This window comes from Eptatretus burgeri, chromosome 15 (genome assembly GCF_056783735.1).
Source record: "Eptatretus burgeri isolate ZD-2024b chromosome 15, Ebu_testis_v1, whole genome shotgun sequence".
Lineage (NCBI taxonomy): Eukaryota > Metazoa > Chordata > Myxini > Myxiniformes > Myxinidae > Eptatretus > Eptatretus burgeri.
Genome location: NC_140975.1, coordinates 29,030,364 through 29,051,949, shown reverse-complemented (window position 1 = coordinate 29,051,949; position 21,586 = coordinate 29,030,364). Strand labels below are relative to the sequence as shown.

Genomic DNA, 21,586 nt, shown 5'->3' with positions numbered 1-21,586 from the left:
TTACATGTGTGTCGGGAGTTGTAGGAGGCTGTATTATTGTTTGTGCGGTGGTGGTGGTGGAACGAGAGCCCCCTCTTCTTCTTCCCCATCCCGGACGAGGCCCCGCCCAGTCGGCTGAGAGGGTGTGGCCAAAAAGAGGAAGTGAAGCTAAGGGGAGGAGTTTGTCGGCTTTGCCAAGAGAGGCATGCTTGTGTGTAAAAGGAGCGAACGAGAGAGAAAAGGAGTTCTCAGTTTGGAAAACGGTCGGGTTTTCGAGAGGGTGCTCGTGTGTCGAAGGAGCGAACAAAAGAGAAACGAGAAAGAAAAGGAGTTCTCAATTTGGAAAACGGTCGGGTTTGAGGCGCGCTCGTGGCTTTGAAGCGAGCAAAAGAAGGAGGCACAGTGTTGGAACTGCCGGGAGAGACGCTGAACCTGCCTGCACGTTGAGGATTCTGCCGTGAGAGAGATGGCAGCCGGCTTTGAGAGGCGAGCGTGAAAAAGGAAAGAAAAGGTGATTCGAGAGAGAGAGAGAGAGAGAGAGAGAGAGAGAGAGAGAGAGAGAGAGTGAGAGGACGGAGTTGGGAAGGCAGGAGAGGAGACGACGGAGCCTCTGACGGTCGCTGCTCACACCAACGGCTCGACACGTTTGCCGATCCGCTTGCCGGAGCCCGGCACCTCGATTTGGGCCTTGTCTGGAGAACAGGCCAGGCCTGGATTTGTACGCTGGACCTTGAGAGAAATAAGCTGAGGCCCATCGTCGACCTTAGGTGGGGTCAGAGTGTGCAGATACCACATGGGGTGCGGAAAGGAAAGAGTGCAGCGCCGCCATCTTGCCACGTGGCGCGTTCGAGCTGGGGCTCAAATCCGTGGACATCCGCCTGTTGCGAGCGACATTCGTGCTTTTGACACTGTCCTCTCATCCATGAGACATCACCAAGTACTCTGTCTTGCATGCATGCTGTCTGTCTTTGTCTACACATGTTGTATAAGGCATATCTCGGTAGCGATCCCCTCGAAGCCTGCAATCCGTGGTTCCCTAGTTAAGAACGATTGAGGATTGTTAATAAAAACATTGTCGTGGATCTTGCTTGTGTTGTGTTCCCCGATGTTCCCCCATAAATCTGGTTGGTTCGTATGAAGTTGCCGCTATGGATTAATTCGTGTCGTGTCGAGGAACGATCCGTTCGATTGGCATATAAAACCAAAATGGTTACAGACTGGCAGAAAACGCTCGGCATCTGACACAACCAGTCTGTAACCGGGGTTCTATTTCCCCAACTGGTAAGGTACAAGGATTACGTTGGTATCGCGATTGAAGATGCGTGACCCGAGGCCTGTGCCGAGCCGGCCGGCGTTATAAACCCCGGAGACAGTGGTGGTGAGGGTGGCGCCAAGAATCTGGTGAGAATCCCGCCACCCCGGATCTGCAACAACTGGTGTTAGGAGTGGGATATTTGGACCAGTGGTGCATTTCGCACCCCAGACATTGGTTAAAAGAAGCGGGAAAAAAAAACGGTCCAAATTTGAGTTGATTTTATGTTTGAGCGGATCGGGTGAAAAAACTTGCAAATTATAAAGAAAATGGAGGCGTGGGTTTTTGGCGGCACTGCTCCACCTTGGCGTGACACGAAGCGGGTGTGGGCTATTAATAGCGCAACGAACAGCACAACACGAGGCGAAGGCTCCCAGCCACCGGTTCAAACCACGTGGTCACGGCATGCGCCACAGCAGGATGACTACGCGAACATTGGCAAGAATCAGATACGATTGGGGGATGCCTTGGAAGAGGGGAGGAATTATGAGGATTATATAAAAGAGGTACAAATTGAAGTGGACGAGCTTCAGAAAAATTACGTGTACGCGGGGACACAACAATTGGCCGATGTACGGGAACGAATTCGGTGGGTGAAAGAGGACTTGGCCAACAGAGTCGACGAACTCTGTGGAAAAAAGAATTTAGTAGTGTTGTATACCCATAATTTGGAATGTGACAAGAGCAAACTGAACAAAACAATAGAGGAGGAGCAAATTAGTATCTCCTGGAATAGGAAGAACTTGGAGGAAGAATGGAAAAAAAAGCTAGAAAAGGAAAAAGGTGAACACGATTTGGAATTAAAACAACTGAAGGAAGAGGTAAGATCAGGCAATCGGATAAGAGAAAGCCTCGAACAGAAGATAAAAAGAAAGGAATCTCTGGAGCAAAGGAAGGAAGAATTGTTGGAAAAGTCAAGACAGTTCGAGGAACTACAGGACAAAATGAGGGAAGTAGAGTGGAGTACCCATGAGTTGGAACAAGAGAAAAGTGAACTAAACGAAAGAATAGAGGAGGAGCAAATTAGTAATTCCCGGGATAGAGATAACTTGGAAGAAAAATGGAAAACAAAGCTGGAAAAGGAAAAACGGAAACACGATGTGGAATCGGAACTACTGAAGGAAGAGGTGCGATCAGGCAATCAGATAAGGGAGCGCCTGGAAAAAAAGAGATAGAAAGAAAAAAGGAATTTCAGGAACACCTAAAGGAATACAGTAAGAAAAGGGACGAATTGAGGGAGGAATCATGCAACAGAGTTGTGGAGATGAGCGAGAAATTATGGGAAACACTTCTCAGTTACAGAAACACCAAAGCAAAGAGAGGGAATTGCAAAACGAACTGACGATGTTAAGGGAGGAAAGAAAGAGAACGGAGAATGAAACGTTTAGGAACCACACTGTGCAGATCGAACAATTAGAAACCAAAGCAAGATTAAAGAATGAGATACAACAAAGAGTAGTGAAAGAACAACGAATGAAGCAGGAAAGGGAGATCAATAAATTGAAGGAAATAACGACATTGGAGAATGAGGAACATGAGAGACGGTGGGATAGGAAACAAAAAGAACAATGATTTGAGGTTGACCAGCTAAAGGAGAGAGCAAGGTTGGAGTACGTGGAGATAGTGAAAGAACAACGAATGAAACAGGAAAGGGAAATCAGCCAATCGAAGGAAATGACGAGATTGGAGAAGGAAGAACAAGAGAGACAGTGGGAGAGGAAACAAAAAGAACATGGATTTGAAATTGAACAACTAAAGGAAAAGGCAAGGTTGGAGTACGAGGAGATGGTGAAAGAACAACGAATAAAAGAGGAAAAGGAAATCAACCAATTGAAGGAAACGATGAGATTGGAGAATGAAGAACATGACAGATGGTGGTATAGAAAACGAATTTGAAACTGACCAACTAAAGAAGAGAGCAAGGTTGGAGTACACGGAGATGGAAAAACTCCGGAAAGATAACGAACAACTCAAAAGGCTCAGAGAGGAAGAGCGACACAAATGGGAAGGAAAATGAAGCCAGGAAGTAGAACAGCACAATAATATGGGATGTGTGACATCACCGCAGGGAGTAATGTGAGTGGTGCGGAACTTGGTTGACATCACTCGTCGGATGAAACCAAAATTAGAGCAAACCCTGGTGATGGAGACATTGAGGGAGCATGCGGGGTTGTTGACGAGTGAGATACATTTTGAGCAGGTCCAGCATGTGGAGCTGACAGCCCCAGAGGAGTGTGGCGAACCGATGATGAGTAACCTGCTGGAGAGAAGCGACCGGACAGAGGTGACTCTGGAACGAAGCAGGTACGTGGGTACATGCATACATGGTGCGGACGATGAGCTTAAGGTAGGAATTGAATTTTATGTTAACGAAGAGACTCTGTCCGAGGGGGTGCACGTATGTGTGACCCCTGAATGTGTGTGTGGAGTGCCTGTGAATGAATGCTGTGAGCCCACACTCCAGACTACAGCACCGGTGTGTGCTGCTAAGGCCGAAACGTGTGTGGGTACTCACCTGGCGGTCGAGAATGTAACCATGGAGTGTGAGGCAGTTAGTCAGTACACAGGCAAGGTTGAAGGTGTGGAATGTCAACACATAACCTTAGAATGTGTGCAGCCTGCTGTGTGTGGGAGTCCTGAGCATGGAAATGAGTGGTGACATAGGAAATAGGTTTGAGGTGCAAGAGGAAATAGAAATGCCACCAGGACAGAACTTGAGCCAGGGGACGGAAACCATAATGGACAGCTCCACATGGGTTCTTACAGAGTTGGAGGTGCTGCATCCAGGAGCAGGCTTTAGAAATTGGATTTTAATTTCTCTGTCAGCCTCACAGGAACTTTGGAGTGGAGTGCAGATGAGTAGCAGGCGGCATTGACGTGTGTCACTTGGTCTTCAGACCTTTCTGAGCACACGAGTGGTTTGGTTAGCTGAGTGGGGTTTATCTGTCTTGAGGGAGTTATGGAGAAGAGGGGGAGGCCATTCCACCGATTGGGGTTTACCTGACTTCCATGAACCCTGGAGAAGAGCGGGAGGCCATTCCATCGGTTGGGGTTTACCTGACTTCCGTGAACCCTGGAGAAGAGTGGGAGGCCATTCCACCGGTTGGGGTTTACCTGACTTCCGTGAACCCTGGAGAAGAGGGGGAAAAAATTCCATAGATTGGGGTTTACCTGACTTCTGCGAACCCTGGAGAAAAGGAGGGGGTAGACCACAACCCCCATTGAGACGTGACCCCTTTGAGCCGTGGCGGAAAGGCGGCGGGGTCATGTAAAGGGTAATGAGGGATTTGTTCCCTCACTCCCCTTCCAATGAGCCAAAGAAGCAGGCCATATGGGGATGCAAGAAATTTTGATTGAAAATTGCACCGAAAGTGGTTGCAAATTGAGAGATGACAGAAGACATGTGTGGCTCGAGTAGATTTGGGTGATTATTGAAAAAGAGTGGTGGAGACATGATAGGCAGAGCGTTAAACACACCTGAAACAAGTGGATGACAAAGAGTGGCTTGTTTGAGGAAGGATTGAAATTCCTGGTTCGAATCATGCAGAGGTTCATGGGGCTGGTGAAGAGATTTTGATGTTTCGTTTAAATTGTTGGAAATAAACAATTAGGGCAGTATGGAGGAGGCCAACGGACGACGAACGTAGAGACAAATTGATTGGGGTTTAAAGAACAAGTGTACCAGTTAAATTTGATGACCAAGTGGGATCTGAGGGACTGGTGTGTTGTTATTTTCACATAAAGGTGAAAGGTGTTGGATGGTGTTGTGGGCTGGGTGTGCGGCACTGTGGAATGAATGACTAAAGTGTTTGGTGAATGGCGTGATTGTGCAGATGAGGAGAGTGAGTGCGAACAACGTACCCTGTCGGTAGGAGTCTCCTAACCAAGTTAGTGTAGGTTACGGGGACTTAGAAGATTTGACATGGATTCTGGCTGCTGTTCCATTGTGCAGGCGGACTGCGAGGGGTAGGTGCAGGCCAAGGTATGGGGGTACTGGCTGGTGGTGTGACATGGTATGGGAAGTTGGTGAGTCAGGAAATAGGGCAACAGGGCTTTGGGGGTTCCTGGCAGGTGAAGGCTGTCAGAGGTGCCAGGAGAGCACCGTAGGGTTCAGTGCCAGGAGAGCACAGTGTAGGTGCTGTGAGAGCACAATATGGGTACTATGAGAGCACAGTGTAGGTGCTATGAGAGCACAGTATGGGGGCTAGAGAGAGCCACCCCTTATTTAGGAGCGCCAGAAGCACACTCAGGTGAACCCCGAGGTCGCTGGGTGTCCTCCACCCCCGATTGGAAGCAGGCAAAGAGGCCTAGTCATAGTCACACTCCCCAGCCAGCGAGTTATGCCTGGCACCACCAAAGGGAAAAAGACAAATAAGGGCCTTGCCCAGGTTTAATAGAATGGAGCAGTGTGCCAGGTTGGGAAAAATGGGTCATTAAGATCATTCTGGCCAAAGCAGGGTTTGTTGCATTGTCTGGAGCTAAAAGTTAATGGTTAAGTTCGATGGACTCTCCGCCACACCATTCATGCGTGACACGTGGTACGGGTAATGTTGATGGGAGAATTTGTTAACAAGGGCCAGGCAGGCTAGGTCACCCTCTCCAAGTGCCAGAGAGGCCACCACTATGTCATGAGCACACATCCACGAAGATAACAGTTGAGTAAGAAACACACCATCCTGTCTGTAAAAGAAAAAAAAGAGGAAGGAAGAAAAAAAAAGGAGAACAACCAAAACAAGTCAGGCAAGGAAGGTTAAGGGTACACTCCATCTCACCTGGTCTGAGGTCATCACACCCATTTCCGTCCTCAAGAACACCTCTGAACTGCATTTGTTTGCCATCGATATCACCATGCCACCATTGCTGTGTCACCTGCTGTCCAACACAGGGCTTGTTGCCTGCAACTGCTTGTGAGTAGGCCATATGGGCCGAAGCATTTTTGTGGGCCATTGAGGCCAAAGTGCTTTTGTTGGCCGTTGCGGCCGAAGATTCATGCCATTTTGTGGGCTTAGTGAGCCAAAGAACTCTTTGTGAGATTAGGCCACTGGGCCGACAACTCAACTGGTGAGAGGCCAATAAGGCCACGAAGTGAGAAAACCCTTTGGGGTGAATGGACAATACTGCTGGGAGGGAGCATGAATTAGCAAACACGTGAAAGAACTTTGAATGTTCTGCTCCAATGCAAATGTGGTGTTAAAAGTAAAGTTGAATGCCCTCCCATTCAAATCCATAATTAGAATGTTAAGTACTATGCATAAAGTATAAATTTGTTTGTTAGATTGGTGACCCGACACTAGGATAGGGACATGCCAATCTTACTGTGACACTGATTTTTGCAGTTAAGTGCTTCCCATGTTGTGTGTTAGAGTAAATGGGAGATCTGTGCTGTACGTTAGACAGGACCATTGCCATGGGCTGCCCCACATGGAGGCTCGGGAGAGCCTCAGAAGAAAGGTGGGGGTCGTGTGATGGAAATGGCCCTTAATGTGACTACTAAATATAGGATTTGCTCAGATCCCCCATTAAATGCACGTTTCGCTAGGTTGTGTGGTAAAATGGACGTTACATGTGTGTCGGGAGGTGTAGGAGGCTGTATTATTGTTTGTGCGGTGGTGGTGGTGGAACGAGAGCTCCCTCTTCTTCTTCCCCATCCCGGACGAGGCCCCGCCCAGTCGGCTGAGAGGGTGTGACCAAAAAGAGGAAGTGAAGCTAAGGGGAGGAGTTTGTCGGCTTCGCCGAGAGAGGAGTGCTCATGTGTAAAAGGCGCGAACGAAAGAAACGAGAGAGAAAAGGAGCTCTCAATTTTGAAAACGGTCGGGTTTTCGAGAGGGTGCTCGTGTGTCGAAGGAGCGAACGAAAGAGAAACGAGAGATAAGGAGTTCTCAGTTTGGAAAACGGTCAGGTTTTCGAGGCGCGCTCGTGGCTTCGAAGCGAGCGAACGAAGGAGGCACAGTGTTGGATCTGCTGGGAGAAACGCTGAACCTGACTGCACGTCGAGGATTCTGCCATGAGAGAGACGGCAGCCGGCTTTGAGAGGCGAGCGTGGAAAAGGAAATAAAAGGTGATTCGACAGAGAGAGAAACTGAGAGGACGAAGTTGGGAAGTCGGGCTTCGAGGCGGGAAGGCAGGAGAGGAGACGAAGGAGCCTCTGACGGTCCCTGCTCACACCAATGGCTCGACACGTTTGCCGATCCACTTGCCGGAGCCCGGCACCTCAATTTGGGCCTTGTCTGGAGAACAGGCCAGGCCTGGATTTGTACGCTGGACCTTGAGAGAAATCAGCTGAGGCCCATCGTCGACCTTACGGTCAGAGTGCGCGGAGACCGCGTGCGGTGTGGAAAGGAAAGAGTGTGGTGCTGCCATCTTGCCACACGCCGCGTTCGAGCTGGGGCTCGAATCAGTGGACATCCACCTGTTGCGAGCGACATTCGTGCTTTTGACACTGTCCTCTCGTCCATGAGACATCACTAAATACTCTGTCTTGCATGTGTTGTATAAGGCATATCTCGGTAGGGACCCCCTCAAAACCAGTAGTCCATGGTTCCCGAGTTGAGAACGGGTTGAGGATTGTTAATAAAAACATTGTCATGGATCTTGCTTGTGTTGTGTTCCCCGATGTTCCCCAATAAATCTGGTTGGTTCGTATGAAGTTGCCGCTATGGATTAATTTGTGTCGTGTCGAGGAACGATCCGTTCGATTGGCATATAAAACCAAAATGGTTACAGACTGGCAGAAAACGCTCGGCATCTGACACAACCAGTCTGTAACCGGGGTTCTATTTCCCCAACTGGTAAGGGACAAGCATTACGTTGGTATCACGATTGAAGACGCGTGACCCAAGGCCTGTGCCGAGCCAGCGTTATAAACCCCGGAGACGGCGGTGGTGAGGGTGGCGCCAAGAGTCGGGCGAGATTCCCGCCACCCCGGATCCGCAACAATACAATTAATTTAAAAAAAAAACCACCCTCTTTTCTCATGTGGAGCAACTAAGGGGAAATGCAGGGAGTTAGAGAAAAATAGGATCGATATGTTTACCATGTTCATTAGTAAATAATAATCTACAGTAGGAAATGGAATAAAAACGTAGTGTGACAGACTAAAATGGTAAACTAAGTTGATTCAGTGGGTTATCAAAGCCAACTATGGATTTGAAAGTGTACAAAATTTAGAGGATCCGTTTCTGAAGCCTTTTCTCCACTCAAGTGTGTAATATCTCTGTAAAGGACCAGGCCGAGGCTGTGCCGAGTTCTGTGTCTCCACAACAAAATCATGCTTAACTAAGACCAGTGGCTCAATGTAGGAATATTTATATCTATTTTTAAAGGCCTTGTAGTAGACATTGACACCCCATTTACAGATGTGGCATCAAACTTGAGTTTTGCATGGGTACAAGTTTTTGTATGTGCTCTGTGAGAGATAAGTTTCTCTATTGTATTTCTCCATTGGGAGACATTTGATGCAGAACATCATCACATCCAAAGCAATGTGATATTAGATGTGCTACATTCTGTGATTATGTCAAAGGGTTGCATTGTGCAATGATGTCAGTTGTGCTGAATTGTGGGATGACGTCAGGTGTGCCAAATTGTATGATGACATCAGGTAACTGTATTGTGGGATGATATGCTGGTCCACATATTTTCGATTGCAACAGTGCTGTGCCAAAAATATTAAGATTACTTAGAAAATGAAAACATTTTTTTGGAATATGCCAAGATGATTGGGCTTCCAGGCCTTGCATAACCCATTAGTACTTAAAGCAACATGTAAGACAACCAGTAGTCTCTTGGACTCTCCAGTAGTTGATCCATAGTAGATGACACTTCTGAGAGCTTTTGTTGCAAAGTCCTACCATGATTTTATTTTTTGTAGACAATGTCGAGGCTCGTATAAGAGCTAACACACAGAACGTACACGGGGAACAGGAGACGAGGGAAGGACAAAACAGTGTGGAACAGAGACATTAGGACATCTGTGGAAGGGTGAGGGATGGGAGGGGGGTACATGGGGAAAACAAGATGGACATTACAATTTACATAGTGAGACAATTGTAATTTTTGAGCTACAAATAAATTGCTTTTTCTTTGGCAGTGACAATTTTCCTCAGAGATCATCCAAGCCAGTGCGGTCAACAACGATAGACAAAAAAATCGAATCGTCCTTGAGATAAGTTCGAGACTCGAGGACACCATGCGAGACGAACATCGGGCAGCCGGATGCCACGTTCATTTCAGATGTTGGCCGTTTGAAACTACTGCTGGTTGGATCAGGTTTAAATGTGTCTGAAAGGTGCTTTCTCCCAGGACCCTGGTCCAACAACATCAAGGTGACACGTTGGCGAAAGGGCCAGGACAGTATTGTGTCATATTCGCCTCGCATGACCACAAAGAAGAGTGACAGGTGGGTGCCACGACCCACGCCATCTCCATTCAGGTAGACGCGTGCACACATCTTATAACCAAAGGTTGTTGTGTAGAAGGGTTGGCTGTAAAGTGACGGCGTGATGCCCGTTGTGGCGTCTTGCTTCCGCTGTGCATAATCCGTGAGCTTCCAGACGAGACGTCCGGAACAGCTGACAGTCTCCAAAAGCTGGAAGCGCAAGTCCGTGTCAGCGAGACGCTGAGTGTGCACGGGCAGCAGACTTTCATGTGTCTGCAATGTTTTTTCCATGGTGCCTGCAAATAGAATGCACAATACCACCAAACAGATCTCAGAGTAGTAGGAGGTCATAATATATACTTCCTCCATGAAATGAAAAGATAATTAATGTCAGTTAGCTTGTTTGTTGCACTGATCTGAACACATGCATCATGATACTGCAATCTAAATTTACTGTGTTGATTTGTCCATCGTCCAATAATGTTCTTGCAATTCAAGTTACATTATATTGACATCTCCGAATATCCTCGTTGATTAAATTAATGAGGTCTTTAAAATTAAGCACGGTTACAATTCCATTGACAAAAGTCATTTTTTAGAACTATCTTGCACTATGCAACTAAGAAACCAAATGATTACAGTATTTATTAGATTTATTTGAAAATTGTGAGACAATCCCCAAATGGTCTTTTTTGGAAATATATTCAACTCGGCATTTCTACCCGTCACTTCGCTGATGGATTTTAATCAAAAGGCAATGTTGTACTTCACAAACTTTCTGCTCTATAATTTGCCCAAGGTCATTCTCCATCTGCTTGGAAGTCAACTAACATCACTTTCATCAGCCATCCTTGCTGCTTATATGTGACATGAGGAAATATCACTTCCACTTTGTTCTCAGTCAGATTTAAAAATCACCGTAATAAATATTATCAAGCTATTTAAACTGTGATGCATATTATAACTTTATTTATTTAAGAAGATGATGATTTGAAATACCAGTTACCACCAGGTGGCGGTAAACGATACACATTTACATATATAGAGAGAAATGGGGTCTCCCCCCCTCCACCACCACCCTGAACCTCCTCCCCTCCCCCCACCCACCACCCTGAACCTCCTCCCCCAGATATGCTACCTCAACAGAAACCAAACTTTGGGCACCCTGAGGCAACATGCAAAATTTTGTTGGTTTTTAAAAAAAAATTTTTAGTTTTTGAAGCTTGTACAAACAAAAACAAATCCATAAATAGCATATACAATTCACTTTTATTGTATGCAGGGTGGCCCAAAAGTCGTGCCCATTTGTATAAATTAGCGCCCCTTAAGATTCTGAATATTTATTATGATTTTTCTGAGTATTAATTAAAATCACGATGTATTTAAACATTTATTATGATGTTTCCTTGAATTAATTAAAACTACCATCTATTTAAACATTTATTATGATTCTTCCTTGTATTAATTAAAATCACTATTTAAACATTTATAGTGATTTTTCCTCGTATTAATTAAAATCACCATATATTTAAACACATGAATTTTCCTCATATTAATTAAAATCACTATATTTAAACATTATGATTTTTCATCTATTATGGTTTTTTTCCTTGAATTAATTAAAATCGCTATGTATTTAAACTTTTTTTTTGTTGTTGCATTAATTAAAATCACTATTTAAGCATTTATGATGATTTTTCCTTGTATTAATTAAAATCACAATGTATTGAAACATTTATGGTTTTTCCTTGTATTATTAAAATCACCATATATTTAAACATTTATTTTGATTTTTTCCTCGTATTAATAAAATCACTGTATTTAAACATTTATTATATGATTTTTCCTTGTATGAAGTAAAATCACAATGTATTTAAACATTAATTATGATTATTCCTTGTATTAATTAAAATCACTGTATTTAAACATTTAAGATTTTTTCTTGTATTAATAAAATCACCATGTATTTAAACATTTATTTTGATTTTTCCTTGTATTAATTAAAATCACAATGTATTTAAACATCTATTATGATTTTTTGGCTGTTCTTAGAGCACCCTTATTCTGGACATTTCCATCTGTCTGCCTGTCCGTGAAACTTTGATCAAGCCGAGGGGCTAAACCACTCAACCGATTCCAATGAAAATTGGTAGGTAGGACCAATATTTCTGGGAATAGTGTGCTTTCGAACATAGGACCCCGGGCCCAAGCAATGGCATAGCAACGGCCCTTTAAAGTGGTCAAAAAATCGAAAAAAAAAATCGAAGCTTAAAGTTCTGTGCGCAATCTATCCAGCTCCCTTCATGCCAATTTTCAGCCCTAACAAAAAATATTGTAGGAGGAGATAGGTTTTGGGCGAGTACATGTCGAACATTTCAGAAACGGTTAATTGTGAATATCTCTAAGAGAAAGAGTCTGATTTTGATGAAACTTGGGTGAAATGTGTACAATGTGGCTAGCATGTACACAAAAATGAATGGTTGCTATGCACACCTCCGTTGCTTAGCAACAGCTAAAATACTTTATCGTACATCATACACTTATTGTGGACTGTACAAAAAAATCAATACCTCCGAAACTGGACCTCCAAGGGACCTGTTTTTTTTTTGTGCCCAAGGAGAATGTCTTACAGCATCATAAAAAAAATAAAATCTTTAACGAATAGATAAATGGAATTACAAGGGCTGCCATTTGTTAGAGTCTCTTTGGAAACATGCCTGAAATTTCACAAGGCGGGTTTCTGGGCGCAAACTAAGAGGGCTGTGATAATCATATTTATTGTGCTGAATTGATTGATAGCATGTACATGAATATCGGCTAGTCGCGTCGGCCAGCTTTCCATCTAGAGCGAGCAGCCATGTCGCCTACCGGCTTGTCCTTGTATTTATTAAAATTCCTATGGGGTGTGACTTTTGGGTCACCCTGTAGATTATGCAACTACGAAACCTCGTTATTGGAATATTTATTCGATTCATTTAAAAAAATGAGAAAAATCCCATTTTATAAGTAACCTGCACATAACAGCAGTACAATAGCAGAGATTTTTATTGCAGGATAAAAAAAATCTCATTGCGCCTATTTAGAAGAACCTTAACAAAGAACCAGCTGCTTCTGTTAAAAGAAGAATATTATCAAAGAATCAAACAGACACTGATGCATCTGCAAATGTCTGTCTTCCCTGATGTGAGTACCTAATGCGTGGTTCGTTCATTCGTATGCAGTACAAAGCTGCAGGGTAGCATCAGTGGCTGACGGTGCAGCACCATCATCAGCCCTCTGTTGACGAGGGCAGGAATTTGGAATTTCGCCATGGTGCCAGCGATAGCTCACTGACTCTTCACAAAGGAAATGTGCGGTTAAGACTAAAACTCTTCGATATTAAAACTACCTTGAATAATTTCACCTCTGGAAGATGAGCAATAATCATTTTAAGGTGCCGATTTGATGAAATCTAAATGACTATGTTGCAACTCGAAAAAGATTAATCATCAGTGTACCCATGCTCTTTTCAGAGTGTTACAAGAGTCCCATGGCAAGAGTTATGGTGGGTAATTTGCCATTGCCTTCCCAGTAGTCAATCAGGGCAGGAATTTGTGATGTGTCCAGGGACCTGGTGATAACGTGCCTACTCTTCGAGAAAGATACCGGGGGATTTTTAATGTCCACCAATGACCAGTGCTGGTAGATGTGACCTCTGGCTTAACATCTTTTTGAGGGATGGCGCACACATTGATGTATCGGCATGCCTGTGAAACAGTTTATAGCTGACAGTTTATAGCTGCGTCGAGCTATAGGATGACAGTTTATAGCTGCCTCGAGATTCAAACCCAGGCTAGATGTCTCAGAGGTGAGTGCACATACCTCTAGGCTATGCTGCCAGCCACAAAAGAGATTACATAACAGCTAAGACTGAAAGAAAAGCAGGATGAAGATAACTCAAGGGTGAATGGAATGTATATAACAATGGTGTTCTGCTTCTTTAATGTTGTGAAAAAAATTTCAGTTCACAAAGAGAGAACAACCTTCGAAGAGGAAACCTTTAAAGAAGTGAGTAAATAACCATTTGGACACAAAGTCTATGGTTACGGAAGGTATAGGCAAAAAACTGACATTGGGGCTGACTGAAAATTGACAGGAAAAGAGGAGAGAGAAAGAGAGACGAGTGTAGCAAGCAGGGTAACCGAGAGAAAAGGGAGAGAAGTATGGTAATGGGTGGGGATAGGTGGGGAGGGGTGTAAAGGTTGGAGAATGACCTGAGATTGTGCTGTATTGCTTAACTGAAGTTCGGGAGGGAAGAGTGAAATTGCAGATTTAGGGAGGCGACTTCACAAGGAAGAGAAGGGAGGAATGATGGAGTGTAGGTGAACAGTGAGCTTGGATTTTGAGTTTCACAAGGAAGGGGGTGACTGGAAGACTTTTTTTGAAGTTCAATGTGTCAAAGAAGGGAAAGAAAAGGAAGGAAAAACCTAAGTATGTTGCTCCAGACTACTTTGACGATAAAATAAGGAAACCTTAATTTATTTATTTTTAAACTGAGGCTTAAAGTATGACTGATAGGATATGATTGATGAAGTGAGCGAGCCAGTCTCTTCTTCTGTCCTGGTTTGCAATTATTTATTTATTGCTATTGCATTTGAGCGAGGCGCAAGAAATTTCCACTTTTTTTTGTATACCTTGTCGAGGCTCGTATGAGAGCAAACACATAATGCACAGCAAGGGGGACGTGAGACAAGAGGGGTGGGAGTGGGAAGGACAAAACAGTGGGGAACAGAGACATTAGATCTGTGGAAGGGAGAGGGATAGGGCGGGGAACACGGGGTATACAAGATGGACACTACAGGGACTTTCAGGAAGGAAAGAAGGGAATTTGAAGGAGGTGGGTGTGGGGTGGATTAACGGGGGTAGAAAAGATCAAGGATTTGGATGGAGGACGATAACAGGTGGTGGTGAACAGCTGTTTTGAAAGCCTGGAGGGAAGAATGGGATTGAACAGAGTGAGAGATTATTCCAAAGGAGGGGGAAAAGAGGAATGAAAGTGAAGGTGAGCAGTGAATCGTGATTTTGGTAGTTTTACCAGAAGGGGGTTGTTGGCGGACCTTGAGCACCCTGCGGAAATATGGTGGGGACAAATCGCAGACAGTGCAGGGGGGCTGAGACCGGAGAGGAGATAGTTGAAGACAGAAAGACCACCGACTTGCCTGCGGTGAGAGTGAGAGGCCCAAAGACTCAGCCTCATCGCAGGAGATGCCAATGATCCGAAATGCCTTGGTTTCCACAGCGTGAAGTCGAGAAAGGTGAGAGGCAGGAGCACCAGCCCAGAGGGGAGAGCAGTACTCCATCAGGCTGCGGACGAAAGCTTTGAACGTGGTCAGAAGCTCAGGTGGGCCGAGGAAGGACTTTGCACGATGGAGGATTCCCAGTCAGCGACTGGCTTTGGAGGCCAAGTTGGAAATGTGGCTTTCCCAGGAAAGATCATGGCAGATAGTGAGACCCAGAAGCTTGAATGAAAGGACTTCTTCCAGAGGATTGTTGGGAAAGTAGATGAGGGGGTTTTCCAAACGGTCCTTCCAGAGAGGCATAGTGAGAGTGTGAGATTTTTCAGGATTGAAAGACGTGTTCCACGTGTTGGTCCAGTTTGATCAGTTTGTTATTTGATTGAACCATGTATTTTAATTTTGAACCGTGTATTTGATTGAGTGTTTGAATGAACCATGTTGTTGTGGTGAGAAATGTGGAAAAATCGGCGGTATCTTCTGTGCCTGGTAATCAGGTCCCTTCATGTTGGACATTTCATGGCTCATCGATTTGTTGTTCTGAAGAAGGCGCATAACATGAAAGCCTGTTGGTGGCTTGTTTTGTGCAATTATGTGCAATTCTTTTTTGCACGATGTTTCACCTTTTTGTACAATCATATTTCATGATACAACCCATCACTTCGACATCGATAGATACATATAAAAAAATTAAACATTTCGTTTTTTAAAGTTTCTTTAACCGTTGTGTTGGCGTGCTTGCTTGAGTGCTTAAGCCACTTGGCAAGTACTTTGAGCTTCAATCTCAACAAGCTTCCATGGCGATACAGCAGCGTGGTTCTCGGTGGGGGATATCACCGGAGTTAGGAAGGCAAAATAAATTGGATGATTACAATGAGTAAAAAATGTTTTCAGTTACAAAGCAATGAATCACCACATCATGGCAGGATAGCCGAGAGGTACGCACGTTCATCCTAAGCTGTCTCTGGCCTGGGTTTGACTGCCGACCCAGCTATAAACTGTCATCTTTGTGTTTCACAGGCAGGGTGATTCATCACTGTGTGTGCCGTCTCTCAGATGGACGTTAAACTGGACGTCACATCTGCCACAATCCCTCCTCACTCTCCCTCCCCTCTCCCTCCCCTTCTCTCTCCCACCCCTCTCCCTCCCCTCTCCCTCCCACCCCTCTCTCTCTCTCTCTGAACCGTCCCCCTCTCTCCCACCCCTCTTCCTCTCTCTCTGACCCCTACCCTCTTTCCTTTCTCTCCCACCCCTCTCCCTCTCTTTCCCCTTCCTCTCTCAACCACCCCTTGACTTCTCTCTCCCACCCTTCCCCCTCTGTTAAAGGGACTGTGAAAGACTGATGGTTTTGTCAGATTCGGAATCAGATTCGGAGTGAGCCGACCAGGGTAGTGTAAAGGTCGCTGTATGTGCGAGCATGCAGGCAGGCAGACAACATAGGTTTTCAATGCTCCCGTCCAGTTTCATATATAACCTGGTCGTTGAAAAGAAAATGCTGCTGTTTGGGCACGTTTTATCGCCCTTCCCTTCCCCACCCCTCATGCCACCTTCCTTTCCTCTCACACTGCCTTCCCTTCCCTTCACAGTGCCTTCCACTCCCTTCTCCACATACTGCCTTCCCTTCTCCTCATGCCACCTTCCCTTCCACTCACGCTGCCTTCCCTTCCCCTCACGCTGCCTTCCCTTCCCCTCACGCTGCTCCCCCCCCTCACACTGCTCCCCCCTCACACTGCTCCCCCCTCACACCACATTCTCTTCCCTTCATGCTGCCTTCCCTTCACCTCACACTGCCTTCCCTACCAATCATGCTGCCTCACCTCCCCCTGCCAAACTCCCTCCCCTTTCCACCCTGATGGATATCTCCGGGCAGTGTCCATATGCTGTATTATCTTGCTGTTTTAATATGTTGTTCGTCTTTCGGCTGCTCCTGTTAGGGGTCGCCACAGCGGATCATCCGTTATGATCCGCATACTGATTTGGCACAGGTTTTACACTGGATGCCCTTCCTGACGCAACCCTGGTCGCCTCTTATGACACAGGGATAAGGATTGGGTTTCGCCATGATTCCGGGCTGCCCTACACCCTCTCATAGCACGGCCCACTGCAGAGCTCCCATCCTCAAGCGATCCTCCGAGAAGCCAGATTACAGGCGCACGCCTCTACGCCCGGTATCATGCTGTTTTAATATACCCTATGTTATTCAATCCTGTGCTACCCCATCCCTTCCCTCTCCACAAGTCCCCCTACCAAACCCAATTCCAGAATCCCTCCCCTCAGGCTTTCCTCCTCCCAAACCCCCTCCCACTTCCCTCTTCCCCCATCTTCCTCGCTCCCTCACGGAGTGTATAGTGACGTTTTGTGAGGCATCGTTCACTCCACCCCCTTCCCATTCCTTGCTCCCCCCCCCTTCCTAGCTCCAACACCCTTCCTCGCTCCCCCTCCTTCCCCTCCCTCCTCTCTCTCCCTCCTCTCCACCCCCCCCCTTAATATTCCCGTCAGCGATGGGTTGTACTTGCTGCTTAGTATTTTTTTTTTGCTGTTTGCATTGTATTCAGGAATTTCTATTTGGTAACATTTTATGATCTTAAAGAAAATTTGTTTTCATCTGCTCACTGCAGCAACCTGTGTTACCAATACGTTTAACGAGTTTTAATCTATTGATAAGTTCAGTGCTGTGTGTGGTTGATCTCAGGTTCTAATTATTACCTCTGCCACCAAAGGTGAAGGAGATTATGTGTTCACCCCTTTCTGTCTGTTTGTCTGTTTGTGTGCAGGATATCTCAAAAATTTGTGGACGGATCCGGATGAAATTTTGTGGACAGGTTCAGTGTGTGACAAGGACGAAGTGATTAGATTTTGGTGAAGATTTGGATTCGGATCTGACAACTAGAATTTTAAAAGTGATTCTTCACCATTGAGAGATGGGGCCAAAAACGATATCGTACTGCATTGCATGATATTTCAAAAAGGCATTGGGCCCGATAATGTTCTCATGGATCGGGCATTACGTGGCGGAGGTATGCACTCTACCCAGTGCCCTTCTAGTTTCACCTGCTGTTCTTCCTCCACTCCAATTGGTTCATCTGACCAAGTGCTTGTCAAAGTGGACATCTCTCTGGCTGTTATCAGAGAACCACCTCAGCGCCGTCGAGTCTGGCATTTCACTCAAGCCGACTGGCAGGGTCTCCAAGCAGCCATCAAACTTCTAAACTGATCTCTCATCGCTACTTTCTCCAACATCAACTCATCCTGGGAATTCTTTCAAAGAAACTTACTCTCCCTCATGCACAGATTTATGCCCTCTCGTCTTCAGTTGTCTTGTCCTTCCTTTCACCCTTGGTTCACTGAAACTTGTGGCGAGGCAGTTGTCCTGAAACAACTTGCTTTTGCCTCATGGAAAGCAAACCCAACTGAGGGTAATCACAGTTCCTTCCATAAAGCTTGGAACAAGTGTATATCTACCCTCAGGAGAGCCAGAAAACCTCTCTCCCTCCTCCAAATCCTGGTGGCGTCATATCAAATCTGATGCTGTTGTGTGTTCCCCCTCCATCCCCTCCCTTACCTCAAATGGCCGCACTGCTGATACCGCATGTGAAAAAGCTGAATGTCTAAACTCGGTGCTTGCATCGAAATCTTGTGTCCAAAACCCATCACTTTCTGTACCCACCTTACCCAGTCGCACCCACCTGTTCCTGGACTCTGTGTCCTTTTCTTCTGACAAGGTGGAGAGCTTACTGTCAATACTCGACTCAGATTCTGCAACCGGTCCAGACGGCATCAGCCCACGTGTCCTCAAAGCCTGCTCTTCTGCTCTTGCTCACCCTCTCTGTTCCATTCACCCTCTCATTTGCGCAAGGTCATCTGCCATCTGCTTGGAAATCAGCAAACAATACTGCCCTGCATTAAAAAGGTGCAAAAACAGATCCCTGCAATTACAGACCAATCAGCCTTCTCCCAATCATCACTAAGGTTATTGGTTCACGAAAAAATAATTGGTTCACGAAAAAATATTTTCACGAAAAAATAAGTGAGCACTATATTCGTTATTGGTGTGTGTCTGTCTGTGGGGTAGTCGATAGAGTCGAAAAAAAATATTTTTTCAATTAAAATTTTATTTTTGATCCATTGATCTACCCTTATTTGTTGGTCGTGGTGTCGGTCTGTCCATGTGTGTTTGTCGGGGGTTTTTGACCCCCTTGCAGTTGTTCGATCTTGATGAAATTTGGGTGGTAGGACCAGTTTGACCTCGTTGTGCCACGTAGGTACTGGTTGCTAACGCCCCTTTGGTTGCCCAGCAACGGGACTTTGACATTTTTGAAAAATCAGAAAAAATTAATTATTTCGAAAATCAAAAATTGGGCCATGAGCGACTGTGGGCAGTACATTCAGCCATATTGTCAAAAATTTCTAGCCAGATCCTATGAAAACTGTCAGAGAAGATAGACTTTGAATGAACCCTGGTCGAAAACAATAAAAAAACGAAGTTCGTTATATCTCAGAGACTATGAGTCAGATATACATGAAACTGGTATGGTAGATTCATGGTATGTCCTAGTTATGTGTGAGAAAGAACCGTTGCTTTGGACCAATCCGTTGCCGAGCAACGGCTGATTACCCATGTCCGCCTACCGGCTTGTCTGTCTGTCTGTCCCGAGCATAGCTCCGTGGGTTTTGATCCGATCCTGATAATTTCGGTGCAAGTTTTATATCATGATCTAGTTGTGTTTTCCTGAGAATGGGCATGGTGCGCCCATTATGGGCGGAGCCACGCCCAAAAAACGTGTTTTTAGGGGGTAGCCGATTTCAATTTGCATCTTCTCCAAAGGGGTTTGTCGAATCTGACAGGGGTTTCGGTATTTGGTTAGCCCAATGGCACCTGCATAGCCCCACGGAGCTCGATTTTTTCATTTTCGTCCAAAGGTCAAGGTCACAAGGTCACGAACTTAGAAAATTGTGAATTTTGACGTAAAAATCATACGACTGCCCAAACTTTGAGAGCGAGGATGACAATTTTTTATGCATAATCTTGAGGTCATTCCCCACCTAAAGTCTTGAAACCATTTTCCTCTATCTCGAACACCTTGCCCGTGGCGCCCCCTTCAAGTTTGTTTTTACGCTGATTTCATCAAAGTATGGATAATCCGAGGAGTGCGAAATGGCATATAGCCGATATGACGTTGTATTGTTCCTGGAATGTTCCAGAGGAAGTTTTGCACCAAAGGTCATAATCCTTGACCTTTGACCTTTAAAGTCACAAAGGTCAAATTTTCAAAGTTGTCGGAATTGAACCGGGTTTTCGACCTTCGACGAACTAATTCCAATAAGCTATAGCACGTATCCTGTTTCCTTATTTTAATGTCCACAATTGTTTTGTGACCTTTAAAGGTTATGCAAAGGTCAAATTTTGAAAGTTGTTGAACGAAACTGGGTTTTCGACATTTTGCAGCTAATAACCTGTCACTCGTACCACATCATGTTGATCATTTTTATAACTTGGTCAAACATTATCACATTGTCTCATCCTTCACTTCTGAAACAATCTACATCGTCAAATACCGCTCGTGAACCATTGCCGTCTCCAGACTTGTGGAATCTATCATCGCTTCAAGCATTAAATCCTTCCTCGTCTCCAATGGCCTGATTTCCGATCATCAATTTGGTTTCAGACCAGGTCACTCTACCCTGGATACGCTGCTTCTGCTCTCCCAATAATGGATAGAGGTCCTAAATGCCAGACATTAAATCCGAGCCATATCACAAGATATATCGTGTGCTTTTGACATGGTCTGGCACCCTGCCCTGCTCACCAAACTCTCTTCCTTTGGTATCCAAGGCCATCTCCACTCATGGCTCACAGACTTCCTCTCCTGTCGCAGTCACCGTGTGGCCCTACATGGAGTTCTTTCATCCCCTCTTCCTGTCCAGGCTGGAGTTCCTCAAGGCAGCGATCTGGGCCATGTTCTTTTTCTGCTTTTCATCAATGATGTCTCCCTGGAAAATCCTTTATCACTTTGCTGATGACTCCACCCTCTTCCGTACCATATATCATCCCTCAGACCGGCAAGCAGCAGCTTCTTCGCTCATTGCAGATCTGGATAAAATCAAACTGATCCAACATGTGGAACATGTCTTTCAATCCGGACAAATCTCACACTCTCACTTTGTCTCTCCGAAAGGACCATTTGGACCCCCCCCCATACACTTTCTCAAAAATCCTCCGGAAGAAGTCCTTTCGTTCAAGCTTCTGGGTCTCACTATCTGCCATGATCTTTCCTGGGAAAGCCACATTTCCAACCTGGCCTCCAAAGCCAGTCGCCGACTGGGAATCCTCCGTCGTGCAAAGTCCTTCCTTGGCCCACCTGAGCTCCTGACCACATACAAAGCTTTCGTCCGCAGCCTTATGGAGTTCTCCTCTCCCCTCTGGACTGGTGCTCCTGCCTCCCACCTTTCTCAGCTTCACGCTGTGGAAACGGAGGCATTTCGGATCATTGGCATCTCCGGTGATGAGGGTGCGTCGTTGGGCCTCTCACTCTCTCACTGCAAGCAGGCCAGTGGTCTTTCTGTCTTCTACCGTCTCCTCTCCGGTCTTGCCCCCCCTGCTGTATTTGCGATTTGTCCCCACCGTATTTCCACAGGGCGCTCAAG

At 45.6% G+C, this 21,586-nt stretch overlaps 1 protein-coding gene across 3 annotated transcripts in view; it reads right to left on the bottom strand.

Moving 5' to 3' along the window:
• Positions 1 to 9,122: 9,122 nt before the first annotated feature.
• LOC147011813 (TNF receptor-associated factor 3-like) overlaps positions 9,123 to 21,586 on the bottom strand; it is a 100,959-nt gene continuing 88,495 nt past the window's right edge. For all 3 annotated transcript variants that reach the window (XM_085857107.1, XM_085857108.1, XM_085857109.1), the window contains one exon: positions 9,123 to 9,964. In XM_085857107.1, the coding sequence (XP_085713233.1) occupies positions 9,393 to 9,964 (572 nt within the window). In that variant the 3' untranslated portion in view covers positions 9,123 to 9,392. The remainder of the gene's footprint in view (positions 9,965 to 21,586) is intronic.